Source organism: Geotrypetes seraphini, chromosome 8 (assembly GCF_902459505.1).
Source record: "Geotrypetes seraphini chromosome 8, aGeoSer1.1, whole genome shotgun sequence".
NCBI classification, from domain to species: Eukaryota; Metazoa; Chordata; class Amphibia; order Gymnophiona; family Dermophiidae; genus Geotrypetes; species Geotrypetes seraphini.
This window is the reverse complement of record NC_047091.1, coordinates 187,437,295-187,458,205: the sequence shown is the minus strand read 5'-3', so window position 1 is coordinate 187,458,205 and position 20,911 is coordinate 187,437,295. Positions and strand designations below refer to the sequence as shown.

The 20,911-nt window shown below is 42.3% G+C and overlaps 1 protein-coding gene across 4 annotated transcripts in view; it reads right to left on the bottom strand.

Annotated features, from left to right (window-relative positions):
• Positions 1-20,911, bottom strand: part of LOC117365346 (RING finger and transmembrane domain-containing protein 2-like) — a 76,110-nt gene that overhangs the window by 50,363 nt on the left and 4,836 nt on the right. For 3 of the 4 annotated variants that reach the window (XM_033955684.1, XM_033955683.1, XM_033955682.1), the window contains exons 2-5: positions 18,571-18,629; positions 13,680-14,173; positions 1,915-2,015; positions 405-433 (exon numbers count right to left, since the gene is read on the bottom strand). In XM_033955684.1, coding sequence (XP_033811575.1) covers positions 405-433; positions 1,915-2,015; positions 13,680-14,173; positions 18,571-18,617 — 671 coding nt within the window. In that variant the 5' untranslated portion in view covers positions 18,618-18,629. Of the gene's footprint in view, positions 1-404; positions 434-1,914; positions 2,016-10,378; positions 10,456-13,679; positions 14,174-18,570; positions 18,630-20,911 lie in introns of those variants that run through there. The other variant, XM_033955685.1, reaches the window with a different exon arrangement.

The window sequence follows — 20,911 nt, the reverse complement described above, 5'->3', positions numbered from 1 at the left end:
AGAATAAAAGAGTTTAAACAATCTCCTCTGATCACTTTGATTAGCTTCAATCTGTGAGGAATAAAATGTATTTCTTCAGTGCAATTTTCTGTTGTGTTTTTGCATCATCAGAATGACAACTTCTCCAAGCACGTTTTAGTTTACGACAAGACTTTTTTAAAATCAATCAGTTCATTACTATACCGTGGTGTCAGTGTAAAGAGCCTTAGCTTACAACAATAATGCTCTATAACCTCACAATGCAGGTGTAAAGAGCCTTAGCCTATAGGGAGAGGAGGAGAGAGTGGATGCCTTTATCTGCCATCATGTTTCTATAATGAAAAACAGATATGTTAAAATTACAATAAAAACAAAATAATAAAATAAATCATGAATGAAAAGAAACTGTGACATGAAATACTCACACAATAAACTCAAGGAGACAAATCAAAACCTAAAAACAGAAAAAGGAACTTTTAAGTTCTATTTAACTACCAGAAATAAACTGAAATAAATAAATTACAAAACAAACACAATTAATTAATGCATTTCGGCTAGCCTTGCTTCTTTTTGTTCTGTCAAAGCTTTTAGGTTTTTAGGATTCTTTTCTTTTTCAAAAGATCAAACTCAAACAGTCTTTACAGTGCAAAGCTTTGCTGCTGTAACAAGACATGATGGACGAGAGATAAAGGGTAGTATCCTTATTCAGAAGGTGACTGAAAATCTCTATTAAAAGAGAGCCTGGGGAGCTTCCCAACTCTCTCTGTCTGCACAATAAGCTCATTAGATTTCATTACCATCCCATATCCTTTACAGCAAACACATACAAATGCGAATGAGAAGGCTGTGGCATCACAATATAAATGTACTATGATGTGCAGATTGTGATGTCACAGATGGAGGACTATGACATCACTGCAGGAGACCTGAATAGAAAGGAGCTTGAGATACACAAGTACTGTATACTGGACTCTGACAGAATAGCAAACAATCAGAATTATATTTTAAACTAAGAATGATTCTGTAAAAGGACAGCTCACAAGTAGAGAATGACACGGGGACAAATTTTTCCCCCTCCCCACAGGAACTCATTTTCCCGTCCTGTCCTCGCCCCATTCCTGCAAGCTCCGCCCTCATCTGCACAAGCCTCAAACCCTTTAAAATCCTAAGTAGCAACATTCTAGAGCTGAGATTGTGATGTCATAATGCCTCATTCCACCAATGCCTAAGCTCCATCCTCATCTGCACAAGCCTCAAACACTTTAAATCCTAAGTGGCAACATTCTAGAGCTCAGATTGTGATGTCATAATGCCTCATTCCACCAATGCCTAAGCTCCGCCCTCATCCGCACAAGCCTCAAACCCTTTAAAATCCTAAGTAGCAACATTCTAGAGCTCAGATTGTGATGTCATAATGCCTCATTCCACCAATGCCTAAGCTCCGCCCTCATCCGCACAAGCCTCAAACCCTTTAAAATCCTAAGTAGCAACATTCTAGAGCTCAGATTGTGATGTCATAATGCCTCATTCCACCAATGCCTAAGCTCCGCCCTCATCCGCACAAGCCTCAAACACTTTAAAATCCTAAGTGGCAACATTCTAGAGCTCAGATTGTGATGTCATAATGCCTCATTCCACCAATGCCTAAGCTCCGTCCTCGTCTGCACAAGCCTCAAACACTTTAAATCCTAAGTAGCAACATTCTAGAGTTGAGATTGTGATGTCATAATGCCTCATTCCACCAATGCCTAAGCTCCGCCCTCATCTGCATAAGCCTCAAACACTTTAAAATCCTAAGTGTTCGAGGCTTGTGCAGTTACAGGAATGGGGACAAAACGGGGAAATTGAGTTCTTGCGAGGACGGGGAAAAAATTGTCCCGTGTCATTCTCTATTCACAAGGAAGGGAAGAGGAAAAGGTGAAAGGGGCTGCTCACCTGTTGTACAGCTGTTGGGAACTGAAGGTGTAAAACAAATACAGTGTGTTCCCAGTCAGGAACAGCAAAATCCAGAAGACAACCAGCACAGACCGTTTCTCCTGATAGAGAAAAGAAAAGGAATATGAAGAATGGGAAAATCTGATGTGGCATTGAAGAGATGCCTTGCTAAGGGTTCATCAAGCCCAGCAGTACTCAGGAACTACATGGCAGATCCAAAATAAGGAGATCCATTCTCTACTGAGATTCTTAACTTTACTCTTAATGAGCCTAACCCCAAGAAAGAGGTCCAACACTTTTAAAACTCAAACTTATCTAGGAATAAATTCACCAGTTTAATTGTGCATTGACTAAGGATAAAGAACTGTTCTCTATTTACCCACTCATGATTTCACAGTCCTACTGTATGTCATATCTTCTCCTATTTAGTCTTACAACGCAACACACATGTCTTCTACTAAAACTCATCAACAGGGGTGTAATTGTAAATAATAATATAAAATAATAAACATAACAAATGAGGGACGATGGTTGATTAAAAAATCACAACTATTTTTTTTCTCTCTCAAAAATGTGCTAACACTAGAAATTTAATATACCATATTTTTCGCTTCATAAGACGCACTTTTTTCCCAAAAAGTGGGTGATCTCGGTGCATCTTATGGAGTGAAGATACAAAATTTGCTCCCCCCCCCCCCGTAGCGTTGTAAGACACCCTCCCGCTGCCGCTGAACCTTTTCAAAAATCCCCACCTCTCAACACCGCCAACACACTTTTTCTAAACACACATCCCTCCCCCCGCCTCTCAGCACCACTGCCGCACCTGTTTAAAACAAATACCCACTTGCCTGTCGCCGTCGGTACCTTTATTAAACAGCCTGGTGGTATCCCTCCCCCGCTAGATTGCTCTTGTATTCAGGTCAGGAGCGCGGTTGTAAGGAGCAAGCTTTGCGTGCTCCCGCTTGAGCCCGCCTCTGCTTTCTGAATGGCTGGCATCAGTTCTTGTAGGACTCGCGAGAACTGATGCCAGCCATTCAGAAAATGGCACGGGGCTATGCAGTAACATGGAAAGCTCACACCTGACCTCCGTGCTGCTGACCTGTGTGCCACTGAGTACAAGAGCTGTCTAGCGAGGGATGGAGAGCTTTAAAAGGTATGGGGGTTGGGGTTTTGCTTTGGCTAAGTCTTGGGTTTTGTCAGGTACATTTATCTGCTTTTTTTAGATTAGGGGGGTCAGTATTTTTGACTGTTAGGGGGGTATCCTTTGATCTCCAGGGGCCCCAAAAACACAGGCCCCTGGAATGCTGTGTTCTACTTTTTGCAGTTTCACAGGATGGATGGTGGGGGGAGGGGAATTAGGGTATTTTTCTTTATGTAACAAAGGAAAAAATTAATGATCTGATCTCTGTGATACCTTCTTTGAATTGTTCTATTTGATGTTTATTGTAAAGTTTTGGAAAGGTGGTATGATGTATACTACTGCTGTTGGAATGATCATTCATCAATAAAAATAGTTTTAAACTAAAAGGTACGGGGGGTATGATTTAAAAGGTACGTTGGGTTTAAAAAGGTACTGGGGTGTAAAAAATTGTTAGTCGGCTGGGACGAATTGCTCTTGTCCCAGCCTACCCCTAGACCATCAGAGGGGGGAGGCAGGGTATAGGGCAGGGCGGTGGGACAGGGTACAGAGCCTTGCAGGGAGAGAGGCTGACTGCATAGCCTTGTAGGGCAGAGAGGGAAGGGGGCTTGGTTCAGAGTCTGGCAGGGAGAATTTGGTTCAGAATGTTTTTTTTCTTGTTTTCCTCCTCTAAATCTAGGGTGCGTCTTATGGTCAGGTGCGTCTTATGGAGCAACAAATATGTCTGAAAGTGTGTGACATGTACTTCTTAATGTTGCCACCAAATGAGAGATGATAGGGAAGAAGCACAAAAAAGACATTTGAAATCATCATTTTCCCCCTCTTTTACGAACGCAAAGTGTGGATTATAGCAACGGCAACGGTGGTAACTGCTCCGAAGCTCATAGGAATTCTATGAGCATCAGAGCAGCTACTGCTGCTGCAGGCGCCAAAACCCGCGCTTTGCGTTCATAAAAGACGGGGTTTATTAACAAATAAGTAATAAATGTTAGCTGTTTCGCTAAACCAAGCACACAATCAGTTGAGAGTGACTATTTCAGCTGTTAACATCCTTCCAAGCATCGTCATGTAGGATTATAACGCTGTGTAATAGTTCTGGACATTTTTACGATACTTCAGAAATGACTTGTAATACTGAGCATTCACAGTGTGTCCCTCACAATCTGAGAGACTCCTTTGAAGGATGTTAACAGTTAAACAGTTTGTACTTGTACTTTTTTGATCATGTTGTACACTGTATGCCATAATAAAACAAAATAGTCCACAGAACAGCACTTGGTCACTCTTCAGTGAAGGCTCTCAACAAGGCAAGGAAATAACACTCCAAATGAAGATCAGACTTGTCCATGCACTCATTTTCTCAGTGGCCAATTACAGATGCGAAACCTGGACACTATGGAAATAAGACAGGAAGAAGATTGACTCATTTGAGCTTTGGTGCTGGAGAAGGATTTTATGCGTTCCATGGACCGCCAGTAGAACTAACAAATCGATTCTGGAAGAGATCAAACAAGCTATGTCGCTCGAAGCCCAAATGATGGAGTTACGACTGTCTTATTTTGGTCATTCCATCAGAAGAGAGAGATCACTGGAAAAGGACATCATGTTTTGGGAAAATCGAAGGAACCAGCGAAGAGGGAGACCTGCGTTCAGATAGCTGAACACGTTGAAAACAACCATGGGGACGACGCTGGAGGACCTTTCCGGACTAGCACAAAACCGGTCTCTTTTTAGATCTGTAATTCATCAAGTTGCTAGGACTCGAGCACCAGTCAATGGCAGCTAACTTACTATATGTCCTAACGTGGTAGCACACTTCGTGATCTTTCTACTGAGTTGTGCTAAGCGCTAGCACGCGCTTCCTGTATCTTAAAATGGTTTACCACGGGACGCACTCAAAGACCCTGCAGTAAGTTTGAAATCTAAACGTATAAACCGCATGGTAAAAAATATTTATATATTTTTTCCTATGGAGGCGGTGCGTTGGGAGAACAGAAAGTGGCTATTTCTGTGATCAATTAGCGCAGCTACATTACTGCTGCTAACTGATTAAGTGAGAACTTTACTGCCTACAAAACAGGTGTTGGCTAATTTCTGAAGCACTAAATTTTTTAATGGCCATAGTAATGGTAAGTAACATCATAAACAGGCCCCGATTGTCAGTTATATACATTGCATCATCTTCGTAAGTGCTCAGAAAAAAGGGTTTTAAAGAGACCCCTATTTCTCTTTTTGTAACTTCATATCATAAGCAAAATGTCAGCTATTGAAAAAAACATTTATCTAATCTAATCTAAGGCTTGGCTTTATATACTGAGACATCAGTCCAAGAAAGCTCAACTCGGTTTACAATAGTTAACTTAACAAAAAAAAAAACCACAAGAATAAGACTAAGTTTCGGAAGAGTAATTTTCAAAGTGTTTAGCAAATAAAGTGATTTTTAAAGATTCATGAAAAAATTTAAATGAGCCAGAATTCCTTAAAAGAAATGAAGATCATTCCAAAGTTGAGAGAACTTAAAAATCAGAGATTGACTAACAATCTTTGACTCCTTTAATCCCTTTCTTGGAAGGAAGAGATAATTTAAGTTGTTGATTACCTCTTGCAAAGGAGAATCTGTAAACATTCCAAGATAACGGAAGGAGAGGAGTAAAGATACCATATAGGATTTTAAAAACAACACAAGCACACTTGAATTGAACTCTAAAATAAACCGGGAGCCAATGGATTTGAAGAAAGAAACTGATCTTATGCTGGAGCTGGGCAGCCGTGCGGGTTTTGACACGTTTTGCGAAAGGCTGTTTCAGAAAACCCGACGTAGATTTTACATGTGCTGGTCTCGCTGTAAACTTGTGCTCAAAACCTGCACGGCTGCCCAGCTCCAGCATAAGATCAGTTTCTTTCTTCAAATCTTGATAAATGTTTTTTTCAATAGCTGACGTTTTGCTTATGATATGAAGTTAGAAAAAGTGTTGTGACTGCAAAAAAGAAGAGAAATAGACAGCTGGGGCCTAAAGTCTGGTCTCTTTAAAACCCTTTTTTTCTGAGCACTTACAAAGATGATACAATGCATATAACTCTTTGACAATCGGGGACTGTTTATGATGTTAGTATCAACGTTTCCTTGGTGATGATTATCCAGCAATTCACTTCCCCAGTGAGTGTTGGTTGGTAACAGTGTGGGAAAAACTCACGTAAGTGTAGGTACCACTTTATAGACAAGTCCCCTAAGTTTGTACCTGGGGTAAAGGAGCTACAGAAGGATTTGAACCGTGGCTTTGCTCTGTCTCGGCTCACTGCTCTAACCATTAGGTGACTCCTCCTTATGGAGAGCAGAGTCTGAGGGCAGAAAGTATTTGCCGATTATAAACCCCCTCCTGTCCATTTGTGGATGATTTCTTCTCCTCAGGCCTGATGACACGTTTGGACTCCCCCTTCGGATAAGCTCTTCTTATTTATTTATGTTTCTTATACAGTATACAGCTTCGATTCAAAGCCCTTTTTCACATTCAGGTACTCTTAAGTATTTCTCCCTATCTATCCCAGTGGGCTCACAATCTAACTACAGTACTTGGGGCTTCAGAGGGTGCCGACCGTAGAGAATGACACGGGGACATAATTTGTCCCTGTCCTCGTTGATAACCGCATGAAACCATCCCGTGTCATTCCTAAGTGTCTCTCTCAACCTGAGTCCTTCTACACCAGCACTCTTCAATGCAAGGCTTGAGGGGTCAGTGGCTGGGCCCGTTCATACTCTGATTCCTCCCTTTCCCCTCAAAGAATGACACAGGGATGGTTTCCTGTAGTTAACTGCAGGGACGGGGACAAATTCTGTCCCCATGTCATTCTCTACGAGGCTGGCAGAAACCCAGAGTAGCAACATTCCAGAGCTGAAATTGTGATGTCGTAATGCCTCATTCCACCAATGCCTAAGAGCCAATCTCTTCAGTGATGTCACAATGGCTTGACTGTCCTATGCTTTGCTGCTCACTTAAGAACATAAGAGGTGCCGTATTGGGACAGACTGCAGGTCCATCAAGCCCAGTATCCTGTTTCCAACAGTGGCCAACCCAAGTCCCTTTCTTTAGTGTCTCTCTCAACCCGAGTCCTTCTACACCAGCATTCTTCAATGCAAGGCTTGAGGGTCATTGGCTGGGCCCATTCATATTCCGATTCTTCCTTCTCCCCTCAAAGAATAACACGGAGATGGTTTCTTGTGGTTATGAGGCAAGGGTTCTAACCTCTAGGCCACTCCTTCACATCTTTATCTGATCCTGCTGTCCTTCTTGTACCTGTTCCTCAGCACCAGCTTTTCATTATTTTGTTTATAAACAAATATACAAATTTGGCCTCCTGGAGTGTTTTTGGTTATAGCTGAAAATCTGTTTTTCTGGGGTATAAGAATTCCCTGAGTTTTGCAGGGAATATTTTAGAGGACACTTGCTAAGATGGATTTTGCAATCAATGAAGCATATTGGTTTGTCTTGCTAAGTGACAGTGCTAGCCAGGAAGATGGGCAACAAATAAATGTAAAATTTGTGCTCTATTATGTATTTTATCTGGATGAAACTGCTCTGTATATTTTTGAATATCACAAGTTACTCTAATCACACTGGATAGAAACAAGGAATAAAGAAATGGAGGACCTGAAAAGCAATAATGGAGGTGGCAGGCGGGGGTAAATGGGAAACCTAAAAAAATACTTTACTGGCATCCTTCGTTTCCCCCCTTTTACTAAATCGCGATAGTGGTTATGAGCGCAGGGAGCCGCACTGCTCCCAACGCTCATAGAACTCAAAGGAGCATTCAGCACGGCTCCTTGCGCTCTTAACCGCTAGCGTGGTTTAGTAAAAGGTCAGGGGGTGTTGTTGAAATGAGAAATCCTAAAAGAAGATTTTGTAGGGTGAACTAAAGAAGCAGGAAACGAAAGGGGAAACCCAAGCAGAAGTTATTGCTAAACTTTCACCAAAGCAGGTATCCGATGTGTGCAAGTGGCTTCTCCCACGTGCCTCAAAATCAGCAGCAGATAACTTTATTAACAGGGCACTTGGTTTAAGAAGGCAGCAGGTATCATTTTCTTCAGAGAGGGTGGTTTCTTCTTCATGGAGAGAGTGGTAGATGCCTGGAATACCATCCCGAGAGATGTGATGGAGAGGAAAGCGGTGATGGAATTCAAAAAAGCGTGGGATACAAATAGAGGATCTCTAATTAGAACATGAAGGATGTAAAGTAAAGAACTAAGGCCGGTATTGGAAAGACCTGCACGGTCTGTGTGTCATATATGGTGGTTCGGTGGAGGATGGGCTGGGGTGGGCATCAATGTGAACCCCACTAATATGGAACAGGAGAATGTTACTGGCCAGATTTTACGGTACATGTCCTGCAAACAACGGGATGATTGGATAGACTGGAGTGAGGCTGGATGGCAACTTCAGCATTTGCAACCTAGGACAATACCAGGCTTTACAGTCTATGGCCCAGAAATAGCAAAGAAGTAACATAGTAGATGACGGCAGATAAAAACCTGAATAGTCCATCCAGTCTGCCCAACCTGATTCAATTTAAATTTTTTTATTTTTTCTTCTTAGCTATTTCTGGGCAAGAATCCAAAGCTCTACCCGGTTCTGTGCTTGGGTTCCAACTGCCGAAATCTCCGTTAAAACCTACTCCAGCTCATCTACACCCTCCCAGCCACTGAAGCCCTCCCCAGCCCATCCTCCACCAAACGGCCATATACAGACACAGACCGTGCAAGTCTGCCCAGTACTGGCCTAGTTCAATCTTTAATATTATTTTCTGATTCTAAATCTTCTGTGTTCATCCCATGCTTCTTTGAACTCAGTCACAGTTTTACTCTCCACCACCTCTCTCGGGAGCGCATTCCAGGCATCCACCACCCTCTCCGTAAAGTAGAATTTCCTAACATTGCCCCTGAATCTACCACCCCTCAACCTCAAATTATGTCCTCTGGTTTTACCATTTTCCTTTCTCTGGAAAAGATTTTGTTCTACGTTAATACCCTTCAAGTTCATCTAATCATGGATTCTGTAATGAGTATAACTTATGGGCAGACTGGGTGGACCGTTCAGGTCTTTATCTGCCGTCATTTACTATGTTAAGCATAAGTGTAAGTTAGTGTACTCTATAATCTTCGTGTGCACTTGTGAACTCCACCCCTGTACATGCCTAATAGTAAAATACACCCCATCATCTCACTAAGTTTTAAGCTGGAGGCCACCCTGGATCCAAATTAATTGAAGGAGAGCTGCCAAAATTCTTCCCATGTGTCAGACATCCATCCCTTCCAGTCCGTCTTCAAACTTTTCAAGGATACCCTCAAGGAGGTGGGTGTTTCCCAATGCATTCTCTTCTTTTATCAAAAACGTCTTATCCGTCAAGCATACGGTTCTTTCCCCCTTTCCATCGTTAGCTGAGGTAGAGTAACAGACAGTAGTGAAAATAAAAACCCAGCATGACAACGGGGGCAGATGTCAGAGGTCTTCAGGAGTCACCACTGGACCATGTGCCTTGCATTGAAGAACACTGGTATATACTTTTACAGAAGTCATTGCTCGTAAGACTCCATATACACAGACAAAGCCAATGTCAGGTGTGCCAATACAGAAGTTTTCCTGTTCTCCAGAAGCCATTCTTCAGAATTAATGAAAACCAAAAATATGACACACAACCTCCTGGAAAACCTAGCAGAAGCGCTGCATTAAAAAAAAAAGGAAAAATGTTGGCACGATCTCCAAAGAAAATACAAAAAGAAAAACACACCAGTATCTTGTTATGGGATTAGAAGACTATGCTCATTTGAAGTTCTCAATTTTATATTTCATCCTTTTGCAGTGCAATCTGTTGGGGTTTTTTTGTGGTTTATAGCAGTACCGGACCCCGGAAGAAGGTTGTTTCACGAACGAAACACGGCCTGTGTCGGGTCTATACCACCAATTATTCACTGTGTTTTTTGGGTTATTGTATATTGTAATTTGTTGTTATCTGCACCTTTCTCAAATAAGAGTTTTTATCAAGATCATCAGTTCCACAGTTTTTTTTGCCTTTTGCTCTGCTTCTGTTTTTGTGGACTTTTCTTGGTTTTCCCTGCAGTGGTAAAGGAGTACCATCTACTGCCCCATAACTGAAAGGGAATGAGGTACGAGAGTTTTCTACTGTCACTGAGGACGTAGTAGAACCTTAAATGGGGAGAGGCTTTGCCAAGTCAGTCCTGAATGGCAGACTGGCCCTGTTCTTTCCCACAGCCCTCAGGGGGAGCTGCATAAAAGAATAAGCATAACGGCAAAAGTCTGGTAACTCTGTGCTCACCTTCAGAGAAACCTGCTGCTTCAGAGTTGAATTTGCATAGGCAAATGTGGTGGTCAGGCCCAGACAAACCGCAATACCTGAGGGGACAAAAATCACAAAAACCCCTGAATACAGTAGCTGGATCTTCCTATTCAGAGAATGCACTTCTGCTGATACTGAAATTATTTACTCATACATGCAAATACCCCACTGGGTGCTATATGGTGGATAGTCAAGCAAGCAAAGCAAAAAAAAATCCAACAGGTCTGCAGTAAAAGGCGAACACCAAAAACTGCAGAGTGGAATGTACAAGGTGCAGGAATCTTTATTAAAAGTCTATACAAAATTGTAATCCATAAAAATGGCTCTCATATTCATGGAGTAGGAACCAACACTCCTTCCACAGGGGTCCGGTATGTCCGATGTATCACATAGAGAGAGTCGTAAAGAGAACGCTGTAATATACAGTAATCAAAATTTTAGAATCCGAGGCAAGAAATTCTCCTTCTGAGCTACCGCACAGGGTGAATACTGCTACTGAAAATGAAAGAGGACCTCCAAAAGAATTTTGGCATCCAAACTTAGTAAGAGAGATCCAACACTGGTCATGTTTCGATGGAACGCCTGCATCAGGGTTCTATTAAAAGCAATGGGGTCTTAGTGCGTGCTTAATGCTAATGCATCCATAGGATATAATGGATGCGTTAACCTTTAGTGCGTCTTAGTAAAAGGACCCCAATATAAACACACAGTATATTGCACATACAAACTAACCCCCCTTTTATGAAGCCACGGTAGAGGTTTCTACCGAGGCCCAGAGCGCTAAATACTCTGCCGCTTTTAGAATTCCTTTGAGCGTTAGAGCATTTAGTGCCCTGGACTGCGGTAAAAACCTCTACCGTGGCTTAATAAAAGAGAACCTAATTTAACTAATAAAATTGAAATAAACATAATACACTTAAATTAAAAAATGGCAATAAAACAGCAAAAGTGAACAAACAGCATAAAAATTAAAAACATACAGATGGAAATTGGATGCAGAAATAAACATATGATTGATGAATAACGTGAGCTTATGAATTACATAGAAAAATAATAATGGGTAACATCTTGAAGAATCACTGATACACTAGTAAACAATGGTAAATAGTGTGAACATCATGGAGGGAGAAATGGCCTTGTGGCAAGTCACTTAATCCCCCCATTGCACCAGGTACATTAGATGAATTGTGAGCCCACCAGGACAGACAGTGAAAAATGCTCGAGGACCTGAACACATTCACGTAAACCGTTCTGAGCTCCCCTGGGAGAACAGTATAGAAAATGGAATAAATAAAGAGTGTGATAAGTTTCAGCTTCTGATAACCAGAGCTGGTATTATGACATCATAATGTCTCATTCCACCAATAAGAGACAACCTCATCAGTGATGACACAATGGTTGATTGTCCTATACTTGGCTCATTTTTACTACATTTTGATTTCTAGAGCAGTGCAGCGGTTAAAGCTGTAGCCTCAGCACCCTGAGGTTGTGGGTTCAAGCCCAGCACTGCTCCTTGTGACCCTGGGCAAGTCACTTAATCCCCCCATTGCCCCAGGTACATTAGATAGATTGTGAGCTCAGCAGAACAGACGAGGAAAAATGTAGGAGTGCCTGAATGTAATAACCATTTAGGACATCCTCCACTGATAAGCAGTACGTAAATAACTAATGAATTTGGATTTTGGAATCGTGTCAAAAATAAATTTACCCTCAATTTTCGCAATACAATCTGGATAAAATCCTCTGTTCTTTCAATTTTAGTAGGCAATGCCAACAAGTAAACACAAAGCTGATGAAGACAAGTTTCAACCCTGGCCGACATTTCCGCTGTCTATCTTTCACGTAGACAAGATCCTAAAACTGTCATTGATGCGTAATTGATAGGCGATAGGCAGCTGCCAATAGTGCCAGTTACACAATCTGGTGGTGCATAAATATAAAGCCTCATGCTACATAATTAATTAAAAACTAATTCTTATTTCATGATGAATAACTTTTAGACTGTATCTTAAATAGAAAACTATCTTAGATAGATTTTTTCCTCAAAAAAGCATTTTATTAAAAAAATTAGATTAAAATCAAACAAATCCGATTCTAATCAAAAAAAATCTGATTTTTTAAATAAAAATCATCAATTTTTATCCACCCTGGTTTGTATGTGCAATATATATTTATATTGGCTTTAATAGACCCCTGGTGGATGTGTCCCACTGAAGCATGGCCCATGTCAGGGCTCTCATTAATGTTTAACATAAGAACATAAGCAGTGCCTCCGCTGGGTCAGACCTGAGGTCCATTATGCCCAGCAGTCCGCTCACGCGGTGGCCCAACAGGTCCAGGATCTGTATAGTAATCCTCTATCTATAACCTTCTATTCCCTATTCTATTCTATTTCCTTCAGGAAATCATCTAATCCCTTCTTGAACCCCAAAACCGTACTCTGTCCTATCACACCCTCTGGAAGCGCATTCTAGGTGTCCACCACCTTCTGGGTAAAGAAGAACTTCCTAGCATTGGTTCTGAATCTGTCCCCTCTCAATTTTTCCAAATGCCCTCTCGTTTTTGGAGATCCACTGTGTTTTCTTTACTTGGCCTGGTTCCCTGTGTTTTGGATTCCCTCTCATCTGTTATCATATGGTTCAGCCATCAATGTAAAGGTAATCATTGAATAATTTTGTAATTAAAATGAAAGCATAAACAGAAATTGTAGACCCATGCATTGGTGCTCACTGCTGCCCAAAAGAAGACCTGTATCCAAGCCTCTGTGCAGGAATGCTGAAACAGTATTTACCAGCCCTCGAGTGAGGGCATAGCAAACAGTACTCTTACAGTGACCCCTAGTGACAGGTCTAAGTACAGCAAATGTCAACTGTCTCTTCCCCCTCTAATCCTCACCAATAAGATCACCACAGTGCTTTTCCTATATGGGAGAAAAGGCATGGGATAAAATAAAGATATTATTTCATGCCACACCCGAGATCCCCTAAGGCAGGGGTGTCCAACCTTTTGGCTACCCTGGGCCGCACTGGCCGAAAAAAATGTTTCTGGGGCCGCACAAACGCTGCAACAAGACAGAGGAGGGAGCCAGCAAGACGGTAAACACCCAGGGACAGCAGAGGAAAACACTGTATCACCCTCGACCGGGGCTGCACAAAATACTTCATGGGGCCGCATACGGCCCTTGGGCCGCAAGTTGGACACCCCTGCCCTAAGGAGAAAAAAAAAAGACAGAGAGGGTGTCAGGAAAACCTTGAACAAATGATGCCCATCAGCTTCTTACCCAGCTTATGCTGGAAGCATACTTTTGCCAAAAGGATCAGAATGAATGGCAATCCCTTCTGCAGCCAGGAGATGACTGCCCTGAGCTCTGACAGAGCTGGGGCTGGGGTCCCTGGCTCTTCACTGCTTTCTTCAGTATGACTGTGATGCTCAGAAGCCACATGCAGCAGACTTGAGCGATGATGATTGTGGTGAAAGTGCTGGGGCTGCTGCTGGGGCTGCTGCCGGTGGTTATGGTGATGGTGGTAAGTCCCCCCTTCAGAGCGGTGGGCCCCATCCTCCCTCGGAGCTGACATCTGAATGAACACCTCCCCACCACTAGCTGAAGATCCCAAGACCAAACTTGACTGGAAAGGTATAATGGTGATGGCGCCCGGCTGCAGCCCTGCCAGGCTGGAAAAGATCTGCTGCGGGGAGGGTACGTCAGATTTCAACACATCAAATACAGTTCCTTCATCCACGCTGGTCTCGGAGCTGAGCGTCTGACTTCTGCTTCTAAAGCCAAGAAAAACAAATCCCGAGTAGTTAAACAGGAAAACCAGATTACAACATATGCTTTATTTTCAGCTGCATTACAGACTTGTAAAACGATAAGCAACGTGACTTTGCAGGTTAGTATCATTTAGGGGGGAAGTGAGCAACCTGGGCTACTGTTTAGATGGGTTACATTACATTACATTAGAGATTTCTATTCCGCCATTGCCTTGAGGTTCAAGGCGGATTACAAAAGAATTACAAAAAACGTATTACAAGAAGATATCTGGTAATTTCTAGAGGAAATAAAAAGTAGATGAGGTTGCTTTGGGGAATCGGGAAGGTATTGGGAAGAAAGAAGGAGCTAACGGTATTAAGTCGTTTGCAGGATTTATAGAAATGCTAGGTGGTAGTAGTAGTAGTAATTTTACCACAAACTGTGCTATTTTAGCCCTGGTTCCATTTTATGTAATGAGACCCTTTGCTAAAATAGCACACCTTGTGGTAAAACAACCCATTTTAATGGTAGCCCATGTTTAGAACTTTCCCCTTTATTGTCAATTATCTCAACGTTCTTGAATGGAGATGCCAAGGGTGGTCTACCCCAAAGAACGAGACTGGATGACCCAATTAGTGGGACTAAGTGATATTTCCAGGTGGCATGCTCAGGGTACAAATGTGGCAATATCCAAGTGCTATATGGTTCTGGCATCAAAAAGATTCCTACAATCCAGGACCTACAGAGTAAAGACAAACAACGAAAAATCAGACCCATGGTCCAACCCCTGCGGCGTACCCCAAGGATCACCTTTATCTCCCACACTCTTCAACCTCTACATTGCATCCCTCGGCATCACCTTTCTCCTTCCTTTTGATCAACCAGCGCCCTTCATGACAGACACACTACACAGAACACTAGAAACAGTAGCAACATGGATGAAAAAGCACAAACTGAAACTGAATCCAGACAAAACAAAATTCAACCTCCTCAAAAATAACAAAACCCCAACCATAACAAATCTAGTAATAAACTCTATCACATACCCCATTCAACCACTCTAAAACTTCTGGAAATGCTGATAGACAGAGGCAGTACCATGCAGCCACAAATCAACAATACAGAAATCATTTGCTGTCATGAGAAACCTAAGGCAAGTTACAAAATTATTCGACAGAAAACAATTCCAGCTCATGGTCCAATCCCTAGTCCTAGGTCTTCTAGACCAGTGTTCTTCAACCACCGGTCCATGGACCAGTGCCAGTCCACAGAAATTTTCTGCCGGTCCACAGGGCCAGCACGTGCATCAGGCCCAAAACAGTGTTCTTCAACCGCCGGTTCACGGTGCGATCGATGCGGCGTTATCTTCGAGCCGGCTCCCTCTTCCTAACTGATTCAGTGCACAAAGCCACGGGCAGCGGCTCCTACGGGCATCCTGCGCCTGAACCGGAAGCCTTCTCTCTGACGTTGCAATGTCAGAGGGAAGGCTTCCAGATGAGGCACGGGACGTGCAAGGTGCAATTAATAATATTATGGGGGCGGAGTCTGGGGTGGAGATTGGGTAGAGATGGGTGGGGTCTGGCCCACGACTTAGCCCAGTGTTCTTCAACCGCCGGTCCATGGACCGATGCCGGTCCACAGAATAATTCTTTTATTTCTGCCGGTCCATAGGTGTAAAAAGGTTGAAAAACACTGGTCTAGACTACTGCAACATCCTCTATCTCCCCTGACCCGCAACCATGATAAAACAACTATAAGACAGTACAAAACACAGCTGTGAGCCTTATCTATTCGCTGAGGAAACACGACCACATCACAGCGGCTTACCTCGATTCACACTGGCTCCCAATACAAGCAAGAATACTATTCAAATTCTACTGTCTACTATTTAAAACCATTAATGGCAAAAGCCCAGTCTACTTCAACAACTGCCAAACCCACTCGCCATTCACGCACCCTCCAATCAGAGACATCAAATTAAAAAAACTGCACGATGGCTTTCTAGCCACACAAGCAGCAAAACTAGACTACCAACTCTCCAATCACGACCCCAGACTACAAAACTCTCAGAAAAGAAATAAAAACTCTGCTATTCAAGAAATCCTTAAAGACAAACTAACTCCGCAAGAATCATCTCAAACCCCTGTATCAACCTGTTCCACTCTGTAATACCACTGGAAATGTCCAGATAACTCCTTATGTAACCCGCCTTGAACTGAAAGGTAATGGCGGAATAGAAATCACTAATGTAATGTAATAACAAGATAAGAACAGAAGAATTGTCGCTTCTGGGTCAGACCAGTGGTGCAGTCTGCTCACACGGCGGCCCTCAGGTCAAAGACCAGCCTAGAAGTATTCCAAAAATGCATCGTTTTTAAATAAAAGTAACATACTACAGGTTATTAAATCCCATGGCATGAACCAGTATTTTACCGTAGTTTAGTAAAGAGACATGTTAGAGAATGCCAACAGGTTAAGGCTTTTGTCCAGTTTTATTAATTGAAAAACTAATATTTGTTTTCCTGCTCCCATGAACTTTAGCATACAAGTGCACCACTTTGTCTTAACCTTTCATTGGCATACAGAACCAATGAGATCTGTGGTGCCCTTACCCAATCCACAAGAGACGTACGTACTCAGACAGCGTGCCAGACTTTAAGAAGAAATGGGATGCCCATGTGGGATCCCTACGAGAGTCAAGATAAGGAAATTGGGTCATTAGGGCATAGACAGGGGGTGGGTAAGCAGAGTGGGCAGACTTGAGGGGCTGTAGCCCTTTTCTGCCGTCATCTTCTATGTTTCTACTCATTCACCAAAGAACAGATTGAGCTTTCACAGAGGTTATTTGGTTTCTATGCTTGCTGTCTCAAGGCATCAGTGCAAGATGGTTGGAATAATAAACAAACAGACACACATTGTTGTTCTCTTTCAGGTACACACACTTTTGTTGTTATCCTGCTGCCCCGCTGCCCCCCCCCCCCCTCCCTCCAGCTCTGCAGAACATGAAAGGGCATCCCACATGCAACAGGCCTTTCACACATTTTCCCTTCACCGTTCACACCCCTTCCTAACACCCTGGCTCTCAAAGACATTTATTAGTTCCAGTTAGAACGTAAGAGTTGCCATACTGGGACATATCAAAGGTCCATCAAGCCCAGCATCCCATTTCCAACAGTGGCCATCCCATGTCACATACCTGGCAAGATCCCAAGGAGTAAAAAAGATTTTATGCTGCTTATCCTAGGAATAAGCAGTGCATCCCCCAAGCCATCTCAATAATGGCTTCTGAACTTTTGTTTTAGGAAATTATCCAAACCTATTTTAAACCCTGCTAAGATAATTACTTTCACCACATTCTCTGACAACAAATTCCAGAGTTTAATTAGTTTCTCTGACTATACCCATTTTCCCTGTTTTAATATATGTCTCAATGTAACTGTATAACTTGTTTTCATGTCATATTATTATGTTAACCGCTTAGAAATTAGATTAAGTGGTCAAAAAAATATTTTAATAAACTTGAAACTTGAAACTATAGTCAACCCACTGCCTCTTTAGAACTCAGTTCAGCCATCTCACTGGAACAGCATAGAGATCTCTCCTGGCTCAATGACCAGTGCCTTCCATTACCTGTATCCTATCCATAGTTTCATTGACTTTGGACCCTTCCTGCCTGGACTGGTGCATAGGGAGAGGGATAGCCAGTAGGAAAAAGGAGATACTGATGCCCCTGTATAAGACTCTGGTGAGACCTCATTCAGAATATTATATACAATTCTGGAGACTGCACTTTCAAAAAGATATAAACAGTATGGAGTTGGTCCAGAGGAAGGCTACTAAAATGGTTGATGGTCTACGTCAGTGTCCCTCAACCTTTCTCAAGCTGCTGCACACTAAAGGTCGTGGCCCTGGCTCGAGGCACCTGGAAGGGCGTGGATATCGCAATCCGCGTGTGTGTGAAGGCCCTCCAGGCGGGCCCTGAGACGCTAGGGAGGGGTGCCAGAAGGGAAGACAGCCAGAGAGAAGGATAGGTGCCAGCGGACTGCCTACAGGACGTGCCTCTCACCACGAGAGGCACGTCCTGTAAGCAGTCCGCTGGCACCGGCACCTCTCCTCCTCCCCAGTGTACCGCGGCACACCTGACATCTCAGGAGACAGACAGTTTGAGATACACTGGACTACATCATAAGGTGTTTGGGAACAGCCAAAGAGGAAAGGTGGGAGAAGGAAGAAATGATAGAGACGTTTAAATACCTACATAGTATAAATATACGAGGCGAGTCTCTTTCAAATAAAGCCAACTTTTACAGGGTAAATCATGAAAAATAACTTTAAATTTATGAGGGATGAAATAACGGCAACTGATCACTTAACAACCCTATGGAATCCAAAGGCAGGGCACACCTCTTAAGAAGTTTACCTTTCAGGGGGGAGGCTGTCTGTGTTGCTACTGTGGCGTCTTTGCATTTTCTTCAAAACCTAAAAAATAAAAATTTGTAAAACAGGATTTAATTAGCAAGAATTAAATATCAAAGAACCCGGGAACTCAACTAGTATTACAGTACAGGAGGGTGAGGGAAGCAGAGCCCAGAAAAACCTTTCCCCTTATTTCTATAATCTCATGCATCCATTTTCATGCTTAGGGCATAAAATTGCACAACACTTATGACTTCATATCAATTAGTACCGAATTTAGAAATTAAGACCAATTAAATAATTGGGTTAGCTGACTAATTGACACTAGTTTGAAGTAACAATATAACAGCACTTAGGAGTCCTTTTACTAAGGCGTGCTAGCTGTTTTAGCGCGTGCGAACGCATCCATTATATCCTTTGGACACGTTGTCACGCGTAAGCATTTAGCAAATGCAAAAACAGCTACTGCACCTTAGTACAAGGACTACTTAGTATTCCTTTTTTTAATATATTTTTTATTATTTATTTATCATTTTTCAATAATATATCAAGTATCCACTTGTACAGAAAGATAAAGTTAGACAGGAAATAAATTTACAAATCCGATTATAATCTAATAACCCAAATTATCATAACTTTAACTCAAGTCCTCAAAATGGGTCCAAAATGTAGAATCAGCGAAAATAACAAAGAAGTAAAAATTAAAAATTAAGAACTATATTGGCTGAGACAGGAAGTCAATCAGTCGAGCCGCTGACAAGAAGGTTGTCAGCTGGCTAGGATCAAAGAAAACATATTTTTGCTTTTGATACACGATCACACATTTACATGGGTGACGAAGAAAATAAGTCGCCCCAAGAGCTATAACACCTGGCTTTAACAAGAGAAATTCGCGTCGACGTTTTTGTGTGTCTCGTGACAGGTCTGGATACATTTGTATTTTATACCCTAGAAAGTTTTTTTGTTTATTTTTAAAGAAAAGTCTTAATGGCCAGTTTTTATCCGGTGCTAAGGCAACTGTAAGAAGAAGTGTTGCCGGCTTTGCTAGTTCGACTATTTAGCATTCTATAACCATTGTGCGTTATTTCTTTAGCGTGCAATGGCTAGGGGTGGGGGTGAACAAGGGAGGGGCATGGATAACTCAGGGCTGTGCTTAGCACTGAAATGCTAAGGAGGGCGACGAAAATGATAGGAGGCTTGCGCCAGAAGACGTATGAGGAGAGACTGGAAGCCCTGAATATGTATACCCTAGAGGAAAGGAGAGACAGGGGAGATATGATTCAGACGTTCAAATACTTAAAGGGTATTAATGTAGAACAAAATCTTTTCCAGAGAAAGGAAAATGGTAAAACCAGAGGACATAATTTGAGGTTGAGGGGTGGTAGATTCAGGGGCAATGTTAGGAAATTCTACTTTACGGAGAGGGTGGTGGATGCCTGGAATGCGCTCCCGAGAGAGGTGGTGGAGAGTAAAACTGTGACTGAGTTCAAAGAAGTGTGGGATGAACACAGAAGATTTAGAATCAGAAAATAATATTAAAGATTGAACTAGGCCAGTTACTGGGCAGACTTGCACGGTCTGTGTCTGTGTATGGCCGTTTGGTGGAGGATGGGCAGGGGAGGGCTTCAATGGCTGGGAGGGTGTAGATGGGCTGGAGTAAGTCTTAACAGAGATTTCGGCAGTTGGAACCCAAGCACAGTACCGGGTAAAGCTTTGGATTTTCGCCCAGAAATAGCTAAGAAGAAAAAAAAAAAAAATTTAAATTGAATCAGGTTGGGCAGACTGGATGGACCATTCGGGTCTTTATCTGCCGTCATCTACTATGTTACTATGTTACTATGCTGAGTTCCACGCCTGACAGCAGTTAGGGATGCCCATTTACAACACTCCTGAGCTAGCCAATTTGTGGCTGCATGGTACACCTAAAATTCAGAGCCTAACTGCAGACTTAACGATAGTAACAGAGGCCTACATGCGCAATTGGCACTATAGAATTTGCACTTATAGCAAACACTTCAGATGTCTAACTTTAGGCAACTTTTTGAGAATTACCTCCTTTGAGTGTTAAATCAATGATGTAAGTATTAAAATTAGCCATGAAACTACTTAAATTCAAAAAGCTAAAAGGTTAAATGATAAATATCACAGCCCTGAAGCGCCTGAGTGGTCTTCAGCATTATATGACTTATTGGGAAATGCAGTACAAGGTGTTACTTCGTCTTTATGTATCTCCTAAGAGAGCACATGCCATGAAACTCAGACTAGAATCGATGCTGTATGCCCCAGGTGTGGCTTCTTAGAAGCAACCTGGGTCACATGTTTTGGCCTTGTCCATCTATAGTAGT